The sequence below is a fragment of the Dasypus novemcinctus genome, chromosome 6 (assembly GCF_030445035.2).
Source record: "Dasypus novemcinctus isolate mDasNov1 chromosome 6, mDasNov1.1.hap2, whole genome shotgun sequence".
Classification (NCBI taxonomy): Eukaryota; Metazoa; Chordata; class Mammalia; order Cingulata; family Dasypodidae; genus Dasypus; species Dasypus novemcinctus.
Window position 1 is genome coordinate 89,090,886 of NC_080678.1, and position 20,668 is coordinate 89,111,553.

Genomic DNA, 20,668 nt, shown 5'->3' on the forward strand with positions numbered 1-20,668 from the left:
ATCTCCTTTCTAATCTCTCTTCTAAATATGGGTTTGGATACGCCTGCCATAAATGTCAGGCCAGCCAGCAAGAGAGTTCTCTCAGACCACTGAGCGTGTATGGCGGGGAGCTGTTCACTCATGAAGAATAAGCGGTGCCAGTAACTTCCTAGAGAGCAGGAGTGTCAGGCTCTGTGCTGCCATGGGGGGTGACAGGGTGAGTCTCCTTTCACAATGGACTCCTGGAAGCCAAGGTGGAATTCCCTAATCTCTTTGTATCTGTTAGCCTATCTGAAAAAGGGGCTAAAATTTGCAAAGCAACTGTTTCCTCATCAACTGTAATCAATAGCTGACATTTATGGAGCAGTAACTATGTGCCAAACCCTGTGTCTGGTGTTCTATATATATGTCTCCTGGTAGGTGTGATTAGTCCATTTTCTAGATGAGTTAATAAGGTTCAGAAGTTCAGCCTATTTACACAAGGTCAAATATTAGCTAGCAGTGTGACCAGCTTTTGAACCCAGCTTGTCTGATTTAAAATCCCATGCCCTTTCCATTACTCCATTGTTTCTTAAACTGTTAATGCACATTTGAGTGAGCTAGTGAGTGAAAAACTAGTGAGCTAGAGTAAAAAGTCTAAGAATTTCACATGAAAAATGTCCTTTTGTGCCTTGGTAGACTAAAGAAGGGAAAGGTAAACAACATAAAATGAAACAATGAAGCCCAAATGGAAAAGAATAAAAAGGTGTTGTTTAATATCTTAGAGTAAAAATGAGTGCTATTTTATTTTTTGCAGAGGTCATTTAAAGAGAAACCAATAATGTTCTCTTCACCCTCCTCTCTCCTCAATAATGGACATTCCTTTCTTGTTCCAGCTGATTAAGCTGTCCCACTCCTTGAACGTACTGGGACAAAGAACTAGTCGAGTTTTGTTCTTCATAACCCCTCAACAGCAAGAGTGGTACCTGGGATAGATCACTACCTCTCTCCTGCACTGAGAGTAGATCTTAGCTTCTAGTCTGGCATATTAAGGTCTTCTTACCTGAGTTTGGTTTCTCTACCACATAAACCATTTTACACTGTTCAGGAAATGGTTTAAAGAACTCATCATTTAGTCTTAGGGCTGGGTGGAGAGAAAGAATATAGAGTTGGGAAAACTATGGAAATGAAATAAATCCATGAATGCTTAACCAAGACATAAAATGAGTTGATTAGGAGACAGAAGATTTTAGTATCAGAAGAAATAAAGCCAGATTCCTTGGACTCAGAAAGTTGACTACAAATCTTAGTTACTATGGTAAAGAACTTTGTCAATGACAAGTGACTGCCTTCAGATGCCAAATTCCATTACCCTCTCAATCAAAACCAAAAAGAGTTACACAGGGAGTTGGCGTAGCTCAGTGCTGAGCACCTGCTTCCCATGCACAAGGTCCTGGGTTCATTCCCTGGTACCTCCTAAAAGGAAAAAAAAAGTTACAGACACTGGCCAAGACCCCACTTTTGTCCCTGCCAATAATGATAACAGGAATTTGGAATATCCATTTTCTTATTAATAGAATTTAATCTTTATTAGCTTTTCCTGACAGTTTACTATAAATCAGAATTTTAACAATGTGGTTTAGGATTATTTTGGAAATCTGAGTAAGTGCTTTTTTGATTAAATTCCACTCTCAATAGAATTGGCTTTCCCTTTAACCTATGAAAGATATTATTTGTATTTGCTGACAGTTTTAAATGGACATAATTGTGAATAAAGGATTAATAAGAGTCCCTGATAAAGCCTAAACCTAATCGCTCCATCCATTTCTATCACGTTTTTTATTTATTTTTATAATCACATCTAGACACACATAAAGAACATATTTATAGATATAAAATATAGATATTTGGGAGTTTCTGATGAATGATTTGTTAATAAAAATTTATTAACTGTATAACCTTTGAATATGAGAGAAACTTAAATATGTATAAATCAGCATGAAGTTCCCAGTTCCCAAACTTTGGTTATATGAACACCCCTCAAGCACCATGGAACAAACATTAATCCTAATTAAAAAAAAAAATCCCAACAAACAAAAACAATCTTTCAACTCTATTGAATCTGTTTTCTTTATACCATATGGGGAAAACCCTCTTTTATTCTCTCCGTCTTGGTCAGTTTCCAAAAATAGTTTCAAGAAAAAATGATCAGGAGACAAAGGACCAACAAACATTACAGGTAAAGGTGACATCTTAAAAGAACTACTGCTGGAAATTATTCTTTTTTAAATAAAAAACTGCTTTCACTTAGAAGATTTGCATTATGCAACATGTATTAACAGTAACAAAAAAAACCCCAATCCTCCATCTTCAAAATTCAAAAACTCAAGCAATAAAATCATACCAAAACTTGGGTGGAAAGCAGCCAGGGAGATCTTCAGCAAACCCAGTTAACAAGATTCTTGGATTCAACCTATTCCCTGGAATCACTGTCATAAGCTAACTGCAGAGGCAATTTGTGTAATATATAGGCATCAAAGAGAGATCCAATGGAACTTAGTACAATCTTTCAGGTGATTTCATAAGAAATCTGATGGGCAAAAGACTGAAAATTTAAAAAATGAGGACTGAAACAAAAGACATGGGAACAAAATATATCTAAGTCCATGTAAGTCAGGACGGAAGGGGCTTAGATACACAAATGAAACTCTTGTGTGCAGAAGGGCTTGCATCCTTGATTACAAATGTGGATTATATATACATCTTTATTAAGTTAAATCCTTTCATACACTACACCTGACCATTCAAACAGGCTGTTTCTTATGAGAGGCGGGGGAGTCTCTATTTGCTCAGCCCTCAGGTCCCTGTCCTTTTCCCAGTCTGGTCGGTGGTCTCTGCACAGGCCTCCACAGCATGGTAAATGAATGGATAAAGCTTCAGATCTGGTCCGGGGGTAGAACAGTTTCTGCATTCTTCGTTGTAATATCGTAGCAACAGCTTATATACTTCTCCTGGAGAGTAAAAGGCCAAACCAATTTGCACATTAAGGTATATGATAAACAAATTACAAAAGAACCCTCCAGTTATATCATAATCTAAATAGCATATGCTCAAATTTAGCTTTTAAAAAGATAGCATGAATTTCAAATGCCTGTAAGGTTTTCCTGACATAAAATTAAATATTTTTTAAAAACTCCTTTAAAGAAATACTTAATGATTAGAACAAGCTAAGACATGGTACATTGTCCTTGCATTGTTTTGGGAGTTCCCAGCAACCCTAACTATACGTTCAGTTCCCAAGGTAGCAAGGCCTTTATCAATGCCAGCTGAAACACACAGTATGAGCACACTGGCATGTCTGATAAATGACCCACAGTGGCACCTCAAGTTTCAACTTGTCCTTATATGTATTCCCTCCTTTTGGGTTTTAAAGGCACAAAAGTAAAAATGAGCACTAATTGCAATTTCTTGGCCTTATTTTAATAAGCTGATATACTTGTTCAAAATTGTGAATGAAACTTTGTCAGAGTAGAGAAAAAGGACCCTGAAAATGTGGCTCCTCTATGAGCGTGGCCCTCCCCTCTCAAAGTCTTATGTTCCTTTCTTCTTATCCAGTGTGATCCATCCAGATTTAGCCAACGCCCCTCAGGAGAGTACACAATCCATCTAGATACCAAGTGTCCAGACTATCTCCTACTTACCAACAGTTAGTTTCCTTTCAGTAAGGAAAGTGTGCATGCTGTAAATGTCTCTCATCAATTCCGAGTCCCCAAAGGTAAAATAAACCATGTCTCGTTCAGCTGCAGCAGCTGCCAGTATCTGTATTAAGGCTGTGGCGAAGAGAAGAGACACAGCTATATTATGACACTTTCCATCAAGAAACTGTTGGCTCTTTCAACGAGCTAAGTTATAGCTGGTGTGCCACAGCTTTATCCTGGATTAAAGATTTATAAACCTAATATACACGTTATTAGAAATGGTGACTCCAGGATGAGCATCAATCACGTAGTCCTGTGACTTTTCATACATACTGCGGAGAATATCATTAAACTATGGATTTCCACACAGGCATCTTTTCTGGCCCACCATTAAAGCAAGGTACACTTGAGGCAGGACAATTAAGGCATTAAGGTGGGGATTTTCTTCACTTAATTTGGAAGCAAAACAATTTTTATCTGCTTGCTTGATTTGTTGTAATTATTTGTCTTCTTCCACAGTCACTGGTCTCTTGTATCACAGGAATCTCTGATTTTCCCTGACTGAAGTGCTTAGGAGGTTCCGGCCCTCTCATCAAGCCTGCAGGAAGCGTTCTCAAACGCACTGGCGAGCACGTTCCCACCCCTCCTGCGCCCCCCTCCATCCTGGGCAACGCAGCCTGGAGGCCAGGCTAAGTGGATACTTCATGGTAACGCTCTGGTGTGGTGGAATGCAAAAACATTTGAGAATTACTGTCTCTAGGAATCAAAGTTACAAATTATGAAGCCTAAATATGCTTCCAAAAATTAAGTTTCTTTTCAATCTTCATGTCAAAAGATAGGATTCATTTTAAATAACAAAACTGAACACTGTTACAGTAAATGCCCTTTTGCTAGTTATGTACATTTTACATTTGGTAGGATGTAAAACGGTGCAGCTGCTATGGAAAGCAGTATAGAGTTCTCCAAAAAGTTAAACACAGAATTACCAAAAGATCCAGCAATTCCACTCCTATGTGAACTGAAAACAGATATTTGTATACCAATGTTCATAGTGGCATTACTCAGAAGAGGTAGAAAAACCTGTTCATCAACAGATGAATGGATAAACAAAATGTGGTACATACAATGGAATATTATTCAGCTGGAATAAGGCATGAAGTTCTGCAACATGCCACAACACAGATGAATCTCAAAACATGAGTGGAAATAAGCAAGGCACATAAGGTCAATTATTATATAAGGTCACCTCTATATTATTAACCTGTGAAACCTTGTCTAAAATAAACGTGCAATTTCTTAAGACTTAAATAAAATTATGGAGGATACCTTTTGGTATAGTCTTCACTTTTGAGAGTGTAATAGTCTACATATTCAAAAAATAAAATTGGAACAGTGAGAATGGGAGTGGGGAATGAACCTATAATTGAAAGCAAATAAATCTAATTTTATTTCATGAATAACATAACTACAGTGCAGTGAAAGGGAAAGGGAAAAGGAAAGGAAAAAAAGAAAGAACTCAAGTAACTTATAAGCACGGGATTTGACTATCCTCTCAGTTGTGGGCAAGGAGGAAAGAAGTGCAAACAATACCCCAAGTCTTTCTACTGCGTTTGTTTACTGTGGAAGTTCAGGTGAAGCAATTAGGAAATGTATGAATGAATGAATGCAAGCAATGAGTGGATGAAGCAAACGAGCGGATGTGTTGATGTTGTTGGAAGCCAGAGTCCTCAGTGTGGAAAAAAGAACACACAAACATGGAATGGGGAAAGACAAAAGAGAAGTCTGTGGGGATGGGCCAAAAAGCAGACATCCCAATAGCAAAGAGCACACCTAGTATCTTGGTCTCTAATCTCATCATCCCCCCTCCTTCCCTTCCCCCCCAAAAGGAACTAGGAGATGGCTGATTCCACGGTTAGGCCAGGATAGGAACAAGACAAGCCTAGAATGTTCAACCAGAAAGTAAAGAAATGTTCAAAAACATGATGGGGTAAAAACTGAGGGGAGTTTGTCATGAGGATATAGGAACCAGTTTGATGGAGGTCCCACTAGCCAAATGTGGGACAATTTGAGCACCAAAATACCAAGAACAGTGATGAATTATAAACCACTGAAAAAATATGAATTCATGAATCCACAATGATAAAACATAGACAAATGAAGGGAGAAGGGGAGGGCTTTTGCTCACATTAGAGTGCTAAGGACTAACTGGTATATGTGGGGAGAGTGCTGGAATTGGAAAATCATCTTTTTTGTAACCATCATGGTAAAGAATGGATCAGGTAAAATCATTAAAGGATAATAAACCTAGGGGAAATCTTGTCTTGGCATCTTCCCATAGACTGCTTACTAGCTGAAGGGAGATAAAAACTGAATAATTATATAATAGGTAAATCAGGCAACACTTGACTAGGTGATCAAAACTGAAATCACCAGTGGAGCCAGAGGGACATGAAGGGCCTCCAGCTCCGAGGCTGTGAGGGGGACACATCGTCTGTGCAGTGTTCTGGCCAAGAACGGGCACCACAGAACAGCGAGCACTGTGTTCTTCCAAACTGTCAATGCATGAGCGACAAAGCCCGTGGAAATTCTCCCAAGTAAAAAGACATGACAATACCCGACTCTAGATGGGAAGCTGTATGGGAGGAAAAAACAGGATATAAAGGGCTTTATTAGGTCATCTGACATAACTGGAATATGGACAAAAGATTAAAGTATTGTATAAGTGTATGCTTATTAATTTAATACCTACTGCTATTTATGGAAGAGACTTTTATTCTTAGGAAATACACATTGAAGTATGTAGGTAAAAGGACATAATGTAACTTACCCTCAAATGGTTCAAAAAAATTGTGTGTGTATACATATGTATGTATACATACATAGAAAGAGGTGAATTATTTTTATTTTTTGTATATTTGCAATAGTTGAGTATTCCCCAGATTTGGAAAATAATCTATGGCAGAATAATACAAATGAGATTCTAAAATACTATCAAAGTATTTCCTAATTTCCAAACTAATATTTATTGAGTATCCACAACATGTGAGGTGCTATGAGCAGGCCTCATTAATCTCACAGTGTTGAAAGTAATTAATCTCAAGATAAAGGTAAATTTTAATTAAAACTGCTCAACCAACTTATACATCACATTAAAGCTTCACAGTACACCCAATTTTAAAAGGTTCCCAATTAACCTAAACTACATGTGAAAATGGAAACTAATCAATTGTCATTTTACCTTTTAGAGAAAATTTGGCCTTAAGTATTTCCTATTAAAAAATTTTAAAAAGACCAAAGAAAAGCCCTTTTAGTCCTATTTTCTCCTTGCTTAGTGAAATACTAGATCACTGGCCCTTTGTGATTTATGAAAATGGAATACTAATAAATACATTTGAAAAGTATTTCCTTAGTGAATTCATTTACAAAATGTTCCATGGGCCATTCTACCACCATGGGTAGACTCTTGGAGTCAAGCTCAATGGAGCTGCCAAACCATCCTAAGAAGAGAAAAGGTAAAAAGTAAAACCAATTCATATCATATTCTTGATCTCATTTATTTCTGTTTTGGCACACAGTGGCTATCCAGCTACGTGACCTTGGGTCAGGTCATTTAACATTCTTGTCTTCAGTTTTTTCAGCTGCACAATGAAGGGGCTGAATCAGATGATCCCTAAGGTACTTAAGAATTCAGAGTATCATCATCTCTATTATAATTTTTCTCCTCATATTGGAATTTAAACTATAAATATATAAATGAAATTCCCTGAGAGATAAACTATTCTTGACCCTAAATGCATAGTAATCATTGGCAAAAATAGTTTTAAACACAATCCTTTTCAGACCCTCACTATCTACAAAATTTCTCATGTCTCTGCCAATTTAGAGACTTATGCTACATGATTTAAGTTAACTCTCTTGTATCACAAGTTAGATGAGAATAAATCAAGAACCTAATAGGGTATGTGGACTGACTCCAAGTTTGATATAAAAGCAATAAATTTCAACTTCAAGCACAACCAGGTGCCAAAATAAATACTTAAATTAACCTGCAGGGAGCTTGGTTTTAATTTTCTTTTTGGCATCAATGTTAAGCTATGAATAAAATACAAATTAACATAAAATTCAAAGTGTCCTGTTGCAAGAAATAAACCAAACATAACCTGGGTAACACAATGGTTACTCATAGCCCAGGTGTGGTCTGAGGACTGCTAACCATGCTGACACCTGTAACATTGAGCTCTTGGAGCACGGTAACACCACATTAGCTTTTATAAGCACCGATTCACGAGATTTACGAGTATTAACTTACTTAATCCTGATAATAATTGAGTAAGGTAATTATTAGTATTATCTGTATTTCAAGAACAGAGGAGGTGAGGCCCCAAGGGTTAAGTCATTTGTCTAGGGTCACCGAGGCAGAAGTCATGAAGAGACTGGAAGGTATGTGGTCTGACCTGAGGACCCTTAACCACCAGGCTGCAAGCTGCTGTTGGTTCACTCTACTCTACTCCAAGTTAACTCTTCCTTAGGCCTGCCAGAAGCCCCTAAAGTTGTCTATTTACATTATTTAAATGCATGCTGGTAAGGAAACTGATATTATATCCAACTGAAAGCATTACTGCTGTCCTTCTAGTGACACCCAAGGTCTTTCATGAGCTTTCACCCTCCACAATTACCCTGAAAGCCCAAGCATTGCCTCTGCTCAGCAAAGGATGTTGTCCAAGGTTTTTGCAACAGTTGTAGTCTCTAACTGGCCTTGCTGTCCACTGTATACTGTACTGAAAATCTTGACCCCACCTGTCCCCTTTCCTCTACCCCATCACTATATTACTAAAGGCTCAATCTATAGAACTCTGACCTGCTTTAAACATACCCTCTCTTCAAGAACTAAACCACCATCTCTAGAATGGCAACTCCCAAATCCATTAAAGATCCAGACCCAGGGCTTGCACCCTAATAATAACAGCAGGAGGAGTAGTAACAATGATAGTAGGAAAGAATATATATTGGTTTCTGAGGAAGATAGGGCCAAATTTAAAAATTGATTCTGATACTTGCTAGCTATCTCTCTTTGGGCAGGCTCTTTCTACAAATCATGGTTTCCGTATCTTGAAAATGGGGCTACAAATGGAAGAATATCTGTGCAAACTAAAGGAGAAAATGCAGTGATTCTTAGACCTGGCTGGTCATCAACAATTTCCAGATAGTTACAAAAAATTTCCCAAGGGCCTTTCCCAGATCCATTAATGGTGCAGCCTCTCCAGAGATGCTGGTACTCCAGAGACTTTTCAATGCCCACTGACATACCAAACCACATTCTAGCACTGGGGCCACAGAAGAGAAGAATGCAGAAATGTCAAGGAAGGAATCTTCTGACTCATGGTATAGTAGCAAGGCTGGGAGAGCCAGAGTGTGATCCTGTCTGATAGAAGGAAGCAAAATGACAAGGAACTAGTGGAAGACACACTGAGGTGCTTGTCCTACAATTCTATTTTTCTGCCTTACAATTTTTAGGGGTAGTCTCCCCTTCCCCACCTCTATAGCCACACTTCCCACAAATCTGGCCAAAGGGGCTGGCTAGGCCAACCACAGTGTAGTAGAAAATGGTCTATCTGTATCGTCCAGGTTTGACCTATTTCTAGGTTATTAACTTTTTTTGGAATTTAGCTATCCTGATTCCAAAACAGCAAAATAACTAGTAAAAACACTATTTATGCTTGATATAAAGGGGATATTAGGTAATGGAAGAAAATAAATTTATAGTTTCTATATCTCAGAAAACCTTTCATTGACTATAAATTGGCATAGACATCAACTGGAGACCCTCTTAAGCTCACTAAGGGATGTGTCCAGTGTCAACTGACTTCCTAGCTACAACAATTTGGTCCTAGGAATGGGAAAGTGATGCCAATCAGTTCAACAAGAGTAAAAGGGGAGTCTTTCTTTTTGGGTCCCTCAAATACAAAGTTGTAAGCCTGGAGCTATTTGATCCTGCTTGCTTATATGTGGAGAAACTCTGATGGAAATAAAAAAGAATGAGGGGACTTCTGGGAAGAGTGTGGATTAGAGAGGCACAGGACTCACTTCTCTCCCAGAAAAAACAGGACAGACAGAAACGCCCTCAGGGAAAAATGTTCTAGAGTTTAGGACAGCAGAGGAAGGCTGGAAACCACCTAGAAGAGAGGGGGCAAGGAAAAGAATTGTGACAGGAAGACTGAATAGAGCTGCTGGCACTCTTCCCTCCATACTCTGAGCAGACAGCTTTGAATTCTCTGGCCGCTAGCCGGTGGCTATGGACAGAAGGAACCTCAGGGATCCACCTCCCCAGGAAACAGAAGAGAGGGATGCAGCCTAAGGCTGATTCAGCTTTTGGCCAACAGATTTGATCTGCTGTGTCCCCTGAACCCTTCCAGACCGGGTGTCTGCCCTGGGAGCCAGCACAGGACTAAAGAGATCTGACCCTCTCAATCACCCTGCCTACTGACAGGGACTGGCTGTTGATGATGTAGAGGGAGGGGAATTATTTTCTACCCAGGAAAAGGGAGGGGGGCTGCCAGCAAAGGTTGGAGAACTGCCTCTGAGAAAGTCAGATTTGGGAGGCTACTAAGGTGGGATCCTCTGCCACATTGTTGCTGTCTGTGTTGCAGTGAATACACTTGGACCAGGCTTTCGACTGAAAAGGGCTGCCAAACAGCACCATCTGCTGGTGAACCAAGGAAGTGCACGAGAAAACTAAGAGGTTTTTCCTAGCCCTTTTCAGTCTCCCTCCCCAAGGTGGTTGGAAGCAGGTCTACAATCTATTACTGGGTCCATGGCCCAGATATTAGCAACTAACAGGGACAATCCTAAAGACCTAGAACAGGCTGAACCAAGAATCAAAGAATGGCAGTAACATACAGCAAGTCTCATGCCACTTAATCTCTATGAAAGAGAGAGAAATTAAGCAAAGAGGTTCATATAAAGCTCTAAAATCAAATCAGTAAGTTGAAAGACAACATGGCTGAAAAGACAAAGAACATTAAGAAGACACTGAGTGAGCACAAAGAAGAATTTGAAAATCTGAATAAAAAATAACACAGCTTATGGGAATGAAGGACACAACATGTGAGATAAAAAACGCATGAGAGGCAAACAAGGGACTTGAAATGATACAAGAAAGAATAAGTGATGCAGGAGACAGAACAGCTGAAAGTAAAGAGAGAAAAGGATGGCAAAAAAATTGAGCAGGGGCTCAGGGAGTTGAAAGATAACATGAAACCCAACAACATATGTGTCATGGAAGTTCTAGAAGGAGAAGAGAAGGGAAAAGGGGCAGAAGGAGTATTTGAGCAATTATGGCTAAAATTTCCCAACTCACCTGAAAGACATGAATTTACACGTCCAAGAAGCAGAGCATACCCTAATCAGAATAAATCCGAATAGACCCACTACAAGAAACATAGTACTCAGAATATGTCAAATGCCAAAGATAAACTGAAAATTCTGAAAGCAGCTAGGGAGAGGCAAATTATCACATACAAGGGATGCCTTAGTAAGACTTAGTGTGGATTTCTCACCAGAAATCATGGAGGCAAGACAGCAGTATGATATAATTAGGATATGGAAAAAGAAAAATTGCCAGCTGAGAACTCTTTATCTAGCAAAACTGTCCTTCAAAAAGGAAGATGAGTCTAAAATATTAAAAAATAAACAGAAATTAAGAGTTCATAAAAAAGAATCTGCCTTTGCAGGAAGTATTAAAGTGGGCCTCATACCTCAAAAGAAAAAGAGAAAGAGGCATGGAGAAGAGTATAGGAAGCAAGACTAGCAGAAAAGATAACTAAAAGAGTAAAAAGACGGTGAAAATAAGATATGACATATGAAGGCCAAAGAATAAAATGGTTAAAAAAAAGTCAAAATGGAAATCAATAATAGATGGGAAAGGGGAAAATTCACAAATGTGTGAAGGCTAAACAACACACTCCTAAACAATAAGTGAGTCAAAGAAGAAATTATAAGAGAAATTGGTAAATATATTAAGACGAATGAAAACAAGAATACTTATCAAAACTTATGTAATATAGTGAAGGCAGTTCTGAGAGGGAAATTTCTAGCCCTAATACCTATATTAAAAAAGAAGAAAGTGCTAAAATCAAAGATCTAACTGAACAAGTGGAGAAACTAGAAAAATAACAGTAAACCATTCCCAAAGCAAACAGAAGAAAGGAAATAATAATGATTAGAACAGAAATAAATGAAATTGAGAACAAAAAAAAAGAGAAAAATCAACAAAATCAAAAGCTTGTTCTGTGAGAAAAATCAATAAAATTGACAAACCCTTAGCTAGGATAACAAAGAAAAAAAGACTGCAAATAAATAAAATCAGAAATGAAAGAGGGGAAGTTATGAGTGACCCCACAGAAATAAAAGAGATCATAAGAGGATATGAGAAATTGTACGCCAACAAACAGATGAAATGAACAAATTCCTAGAAATGCACAAACAACCTACACTGATTCTACAGGAAATACAAGAACTCAACAAACCAATCATATTATAGAGAGATTCAAACAGTCATGAAAAATCTCCCAACAAAGAAAGGTCCAGGATCAGAGGGATTCATGGGTGAATTCTACCAAGTATTTTGAAAATATTAATACCAATCCTGTTTAAACTCGCCAAAAAATTGAAGAGAAGGGAAAATTACCCAACACATTTTTTGAAGCCAATATCACCCTAATACCCAAGCCAGATAAAGATACTAGAAGAAAATAAAATTACAGACCAATCTCCCTAATGAACATAGATGCAAATTCACAACAAAATACTTGCAAATAGAATCCAACAGCAGATTGAAAGAATTATATGTAATATACCACATCAACAAATTGAAGGGAAAAAACCACATGATCATCTTGATCAATGCAGAAAAGGCATTCGACAAAATCCAACATCCTTACTTGATAAAAACACTTTGAAAGATAGGAATAGAAGGAAAATTCCTCAATATGATAAAGGGTATATATGAAAAAGCCATAGCCACGATTTACTCAACAGGGAAAGGTTGAAAGCTTTCCCTCTAAGATTGGGAACAAGACAGTAATGTCCACTGCGGTAGAAGTTCTAGCTAGAGCATTTAGGCAGGGGGAAAAAAAAGAGAGAAAGGCATCCAAATAGAAAAAGGGGAAGTAAAACTCTCACTACTCACAGATGACATGATCCTATATTTAGAAAATCCCAAAATATCTACAACAAAGCTATTAGTGCTAAATAAATGAGTTCAGCAAAGTGCCAGGATATAAGATCAACACGTAGAAATCAGGAATGTTTCTGTACACTAGTATTAAACAATCTGAGGAGAAAATCAGGAAAAAAATTCCACTGACAATAGCAACAAAAAGATTCAAATACCTTAGTAATTAACTAAAGATGGACAGGATCTATATGCAGAAAACTATAAAACAATGCTAAAAGAAACAAAATGGAAAGACATTCCGTGATCATGAACTGGAGGACTAAATATTATAAAGATATCAATCCTACCCAATCTGATTTATAGATTCAATGCAATACCAATAAAAACTCCAATAGCTTACTTTCCTGAAATAGAAAAGGCAATTACCAAATTTATTTGGAAGGGAAAGTGCACCTGAATAGCCAAAAGCATCCTAAAAAAGAACTATGTGCCAGACTTTCATGGTCTGACCTTGAAATATATTACAAAGCTACAGTGGTCAAAACAGCATATGAGGGAAGTGGACTTGGCCCAATGGATAGGGCGTCTGCCTACCACATGGGAGGTCCACAGTTCAAACCCCAGGCCTCCTTGACCCGTGTGGAGCTGGCCCATGCACAGTGCTGATGCGCGCAAGGAGTCCCGTGCCATGCAGGGGTGTCCCCCATGTAGGGGAGCCCCACATGCAAGGAGTGCGCCCTGAAAGGAGAGCTGCCCAGCATGAAAGAAAGTGCAGCCTGCCCAGGAATGGTGCCACACACACGGAGAGCTGACACAACAAGATGATGCAACAAAAAGAAACACAGATTCCGGTGCCGCTGAAAAGGATAGAAGCGGTCACAGAAGAACACACAGTGAATTGACACAGAGAGCAGACAACTGGCGGCAGGGGGAAGGGGAGAGAAAGAAATACAAAATAAATCTTTAAAAAAAACAAAACAAAACAAAAAAAAAAAAACATAACAGCATATGACAACATGGATGAACCTGAAGGACACTATGTTGAGTGAAGCAAGCCAGACACAAAAGGACAAATACTGTATGATTGTATTACTATGAACTAAATATATTGTATACTCTCATGGAGCTGATAACTTGAATATTGGTCACCAGATAATAGAATGAGGAAAGAGAATGGAAAGCTGAAGGTTAACTTGTGCAGAATTAGTGAAAGGGATGTGTGTTAGTATTTTGAAATGAATAGAAAAGGTGAAAGCACATGTTTGTAACTAGCAGTTATGACAGTGGTTTAAAGGGAAAGCCTAAGGTTATGTACATTACTAAAAGGAAAGCTAAAAAAAAATGCAACATGGGACTGTATACCATAGTGAAATCTTGTGAAATATGAATGTGGTGTATATTGCATATATGACTGTTTTTCTTCGAAAATGAACAAATGTACGTTGATGTTAAAAATTGTTAATATCAGGCAAAAAAACCCAAATTATGCTAAGTGAAAGAAACCAGACACAAAATACTATACATTGTATGATTCCATTTATATAAAATGTAAATATAAATCAACTTATAAAGATGGAATTAGAGTAGTGGTTATGTAGGGCTAGGGAAGGACAGAAGAACTGAGAGGTGACTGCTAAGGGGTATGGAATTTTTCTTTTTGGAGTGATAAAATTGTTCTAAAATTTTTTATGATAATGAATGAACAACACTGTGATTACATTAAAAGCCACTGATGGTTCACTTTGGATGTAATGTATGGCATGTGACTATATCTCAATGAAACTGCTTAAAAAAAAAAAAAAAGAGAATGAGGCCATCATATTGACGAAAGCAGGAAGGAGATGAACCAAAACACACAGACTAGAGCAGGGGTTCTTATCTTCTTTTGTTCCACTGACCCCTTTGCCAGTCAGGTCAAAACCATGGACCCTTTACTAAGTTGATGCTATACTGTGTATTATTTAATAAATATATCACAGCTGCACCAAAACGTCCCAAGAATAATGTTTTTTTCGAATTTGAATTCAAGCTCATGGACCCTGGTTAAGAACTCTTAGACTAAAGGGAGCACTTGATGCTAGGATGCAGTCATCCCTGAGGCCAACCTATCCCATCCGACTCAGTCCCATCAGACAATAAACCATTTATAGGCTCAAGCAATAAATTACGTCAGAGTCTCCTGAAACTGAATGAATCTTAAAACAGAATTTTTTTTTGGGGGGGGAGGGGGTACAAGTTTGAGAGAGCTCTTTCTGGGAGTAGTTATCACTGGAATGGGGTCTTAAAGAATTAGAAGGAATGAGCCAGATAATGATAGGGTGTTTTGGGAGAATGTGCAAATATCCTAATTAGTGAAAGGCATAGGAGGTTGTTGAATAAGTTTTTTAAATAGGAATATATTGAGATTATATTATTTGCAATTCATTTTTAGGCACTGAAGGTAGGGAATGGGAATAGAAAAAATAATAAGTAGGACTACATCAAGATTCCTTTAAATCAGGGTAAACTAGCAATGATATAACCCTTTCGCAAGTCAGGTAGCATACAACAGAGATATAAAAAAAATTTAAATGAAGGGAATGCAAGAAGAAATGGACAAAAACACAATAGAACAGAGAACTTTAAGCATCACTTAGTCCTTGACAAAGCAAATAAAATCAGAAGGATGCAGGGCCTGGTCTAATAGGTATAGAATCTTATAGACATATAATATAATATATAGCAAGTTCTATACCCTTTGGGAATATCTTTTCAAGTGACAACACTGTATCTACAAAAACTATATAAGGCCACAAAGAAAGCTAAAAAGGGTCCCCAAGTAGAAAAAATATTTTCAATCTTTGATTACAATGCAATAAAATTCAAAATAGGAGGTAAAAGAAATAATTTTTTTAAAAAACTCAAAGCATTTAGAAAATTAAAAATTATCTCCTAAAAAACCTCATGGGTAAAGTAAGGGTCAGATGCCTGGAGGCTGGTGCTAATTTGAGTCAGGAGTCTACCCTGTAGCATCTGCTGATATGGATATAGAAAGCTGCAAAAAACACTGTTTCTATCCTAACAATTAGAAAAATAAAACCAATAACTTATAAGTACTAACTTTTCCTGAGTCTACCAAAGAAATGAGTTTGCAGGGCAACCAATGTGTGATACCCCTCTAATAAGAGGTGAAATACATGAACTGTTTTACTTATGGCAGAATATGGAAAAAGAAGTGGTCATTGTACAAATGGATAAGAATGAATCAGCTAAAACTTTAACAGATTTTCAAAAGCCAAGGGTAGACTAAAGGGTAAATCTGGAATAGCTGGGAGTCCCAGAAACAAGGGGAGTTCAAGCTCACTCACAAACTCTTTCCCACAGGCATCCACAGGGAGAAGAACGGGGCACTGGGCAGAAGCATGGAGAGAGCCCCTCTGGTAGAAGAGGCGTATAAACGGAGGCAATCTGGCCACTACTGGAGGACCGGCATAAAGCCCTTCTCTCTTTCCCAGTCTCTTCTTCCCTAATCTTTGGTTCCTAGGATCTACTCGTAAAGTACACTGCCTTTTGGGGAGGGGAAGAAGCAGATCCTGACTGCCTCACAGTGAGGGTAGGAAATCCTCTTGCTGCTAGGATACAAGCAAAGATGCGCTGGTTGTGCTGAGCAAAAAGCCCTATGCCCCTGAAGGCGGGGCATGAACTCTACACCACTAATAAGAAGCAAAAGGCTGCTATGTTAAAGAAGAGGCAAGAAACTCTTTCAGCAAGGTGGCAGGATTCAAGGTGAGTATAAAAAAAGCAACTGTATTTATCGTTACCAATGAATGATTAGAAATTGAAATAAGAAAGTGGCAGGGAAGCAGACTTGGCCCAATGGATAGAGTGTCCGCCTACTGCATGGGAGGTCCGCAGTTCAAACCCTGGGCCTCCCTGACCCATATGCAGCTGGCCCATGAGCAGTGCTGATGCGCGCAAGGAGTGTCGTGCCATGCAGGGGTGTCCCCGCATAGGGGAGCCCCACGCGCAAGGAGTGCACCCCGTAAGGAGAGCCACCCAGCGCGAAAGAAAGTGCAGCCTGCCTAGGCATGGCAACGCACACACGGAGAGTTGACGCAGCAAGAGATGCAACAAAAGAAACACAGATTCCCGGTGCCACTGATAAGGATAGAAGCGGTCACAGAAGAACACACAGCGAATGGACACAGAGAACAGACACTGGAGCGGGGGGCAGGGCAGAAAGAAAAAAAAAGAATATGGCAAAAAGCATGCAGTGCTTAGAAATAAATATGTGTAAGATTTGTATATTGAAAACTATGAAATATTGCTGAAATTAAAGAAAACCTAACCAAAAGGAGATACACTGTATTCATGGATAAGCAGACTTTATATTGTTAAGATGTCAATTCTCCCGAATTAACCTATAGATTCAATCAAAATTCCAACAGATTTTTTTTTAAGAAAGTGAAAGATTCTTAAATTTATATGGAAAACAAAGGAACAGAGAAAACAATTTTGGAAAGAACAAAGTTTAAGGATGTATACTATCTGATTTCAAGACTTATTATAAAGCTACAGTAATCAAGGCTCTATGGTCTTGAGGTAAGGATAGACATGTAAGATCAATGGAATAGATTAGAGGCTAGAACTTAGTTTCATATTTATGGCCAGCTGATTTTTCAACAGAGATACAAAGTAATTCAACGGGAAAAGAATCTTTTAACAAATGATGCTGGAAGGAAGGGACATCGATGTACAAAAAACATAAAACCCTTACCTCACGCCATACTCAAAAATGAACAAGAACTAGATTAGAGACCTAAATGTAAAAATTATAAAAATTCTAGAAGAATACACAGGAGAAAATCTGTGTGACCTTCAGTCAAAGATTTCTAAGATAGCCACAAAAAGCATAAACCATAAAATAACAATAATAATAAATTGGACTTTCTCTAGAGACAGAAATGAGATCACTGGTTGCCTGGGACAGGGGATAGGGGAAGGGAATGACTACAAAACAGAATGACAGAATTTTGTGGGGTGATCAAAATATACTCTCTAACTTGAATGTTGTGGTGGGTAAATGACTGTATACATTTGTCAAAACTCATCAAACAGTATACTTCTAAGAAGACTGAATTTTATTTCATATGAATTAAACCTCAAAAAACTTGAATTAGAAAAACAAAACTCATGGGTCAAAAGGGATATAATGCATTCTAGAAAACAAGCTGTCAAAACTTGTAAGAAGTGGCTAATGTATTCAGAGAAAAATTCCTGGCTTTAAATTATTTCAGTAGCACAAGGGTAAAGAAGGTAAATACAGATTCAACAAGGGGATTCAGGAAAAGAACAACAAACTACCACAAGCATAATGAAATAATTACGATAAAAAAAGAAATCAACAAATAAAAATATAAAAAGAATAAAAGGCAAAAGAGAATCTTAGAATCTTAGAATTGAAAAATATATGAATAAAATATAATCACTAAAACGTTACTGAAATTTCAAGAAAATTCAAGGTATCAAAATTTCAAGAAAAGTTCTTAATATAATAGGTAAATAGTCGAAGACATAAAAGGGTAGGTCTCAAGAAATGAAAAGTCAAAAGACCAGAAAAACCAAACCCATTTCTTCCATGAGTAATCAAAGAAATGAAAGTTAATATACCACTTTGTATCTTTTAATTTAGCAAAAACGAAGCAAAACACAACCAAACAAACCAAGCTAGTAATGCTGTGGAAAATCTTGTCTATTTGAAAATCCGGTTTAAATTGTAAATTGTAAATTTCCAATAACAACTCTGGAAAGCAACTTGGTAATATTTCTCAAGGGTCAAAAACCTATTTTTATCTTCTAGCTCAGTAATAGTACTCTAAAATAAGTAATTTTTAAAAAGAAATGATAAAAATACATATATATAAAATTATAATAACACTAACAAAAATAGCAAATAATAAACATCTGTTCAGTGCTAACTGTGTCGAGTAATTTACTCTAATTACTCTATATCTATGGTTTGCCACTAGGGGTGATTTTTGTACCCCAGAAGATACTTTGCAACATCCGGAGCCATTTTTTGTTGTTGCTGCTATAGCTGTGGGGGAGGTTGGGTGCTACTGGCACCCAGTGTACAGAGGCCAGGGATGCTGCTTCATATCCAACAGCGCACAGGGCGGCTCTGAAAACCCAGAATTACCCAGCCCGAAAAGAGATGCTGAGGTTGGAAACTCTTCTCTACGCATGTAAATTCACTTGGTCTCATAAAGCAAGTATTATTCTTATTCTCATTTTATAGATCAGAAGTTAAAGCACAGGAAGGTAAAAGACTTGCACAAGGCCACACAGATTGTAGGTGGCAGAGCTGGGATTCAAAACTAGGAACTGGGGCTCCAGAGCCCACTCTCTTAACCACGATCTGCTGTTACCGCAACAAAAAATAAACATAAAATGGATAAGTACATAAAAATGTAATAATGGTTAAGTCATTTAGAATACATCAACTACCTGGAATAGTATGAATATTATTAATATAATATATAAACAAAAATCTTTATAATATATTAAGTAAACTGTAAAGTACAAAAACTACTTGAACATGATAATTACTACCAGGTAAAATATGAGAGAACATGGAAAAATGGAAATATTTGGTAATGTGATATGGTTCTACAATTTTATTTTACATCTAGCATAGCGTCTGGAATATGAAAAGTTGTTGGGTGGCGGACTTGGCCCAGTGGTTAGGGCATCTGTCTACCACATGGGAGGTCCACGGTTCAAACCCTGGGCCTCTCTGACCCGTGTGGAGCTGGCCCACGCGCAGTGCTGATGCGCGCAGGGAGTGCTGTGCCATGCAGGGGTGTCCCCCGCATAAGGGAGCTCCACGCGCAAGGAGTGTGCCCCGTAAGGAGAGTCGCCCAACGCGAAAGAAAAGTGCAGCCTGCCCAGGAATGGCGCCGCCCACACGGAGAGTTGACACAAGATGATGCAACAAAAAGAAACACAGATTCCCGTGCCGCTGACAACAACAGAAGCAGACAAAGAAGATGACGCAGCAAATAGACACAGAGAACAGACAACTGGGGTGGGGGGAGGGGAGAGAAATAAAGAAATCTTTAAAAAAGTTTTTAATAAATGTGGAATGAATAAATGAGCAATGTTATCTTAATAGCTGTCACTACAATGTACAATTAAGAAAGTTCAAAATTATAGTTTTAAATTATAAAACTCATGCACAATTAATCATATAAAAATAGCTTTAGCCCTATTTCTAATAAAATAAAGACATACCCATGTCCCTTCATGAAAATGTTTTGATACGATTTTTAATTATAAGAACAAAATATGCCCACACACAAAAATTACAGATAAAAATATCTATATCAGCCACCTACAGACAACCATAGTTAAATCTTTGCATACCAACAGATGAACATAGAGAACCTCACATTTAGGCGGAAGGTTTTATATTCATAGTTTAATTTTTAAAATGGCTTATATGGCATATAGTTTGGCAATATTCCATGTCATTAGATATATTTCTGCAAAGCCTTTTTAATGATTGCATAATATTTCATTACACAGATGTACCTTAAATTCTCTTTTCAAAATCACAATTTTAGTAACCAATCTCCTACTGAAGGACATTAATGATTGCTTTTAAACTTCTGAAGATTATTCAAGGGAATAATGGGGAGTTGTCAAAAAGCTACTCCCAAAGTTTTAAAATCACAACAACTGAGAAAAATGAATTATGTAATGGAAATCTTTGAATGCTAAGCTTGCCAGGCACCAGAGGAAGCAAAGCTGCAGTCTAAAAGAAAGGCTTTTATGCTATAAAGAAAATAAACCAACA

The 20,668-nt window shown here is 37.8% G+C and overlaps 1 protein-coding gene across 3 annotated transcripts in view; it reads right to left on the reverse strand.

Annotated features, from left to right (window-relative positions):
- Positions 1-1,520: 1,520 nt before the first annotated feature.
- The window catches only part of PARG (poly(ADP-ribose) glycohydrolase), a 142,836-nt gene continuing 123,688 nt past the window's right edge, over positions 1,521-20,668 (reverse strand). For all 3 annotated transcript variants that reach the window (XM_058299150.2, XM_058299149.1, XM_071215888.1), the window contains 2 exons: positions 3,660-3,788; positions 1,521-2,969 (listed from right to left, as the gene is read on the reverse strand). In XM_058299150.2, coding sequence (XP_058155133.1) covers positions 2,815-2,969; positions 3,660-3,788 — 284 coding nt within the window. In that variant the 3' untranslated portion in view covers positions 1,521-2,814. The remainder of the gene's footprint in view (positions 2,970-3,659; positions 3,789-20,668) is intronic.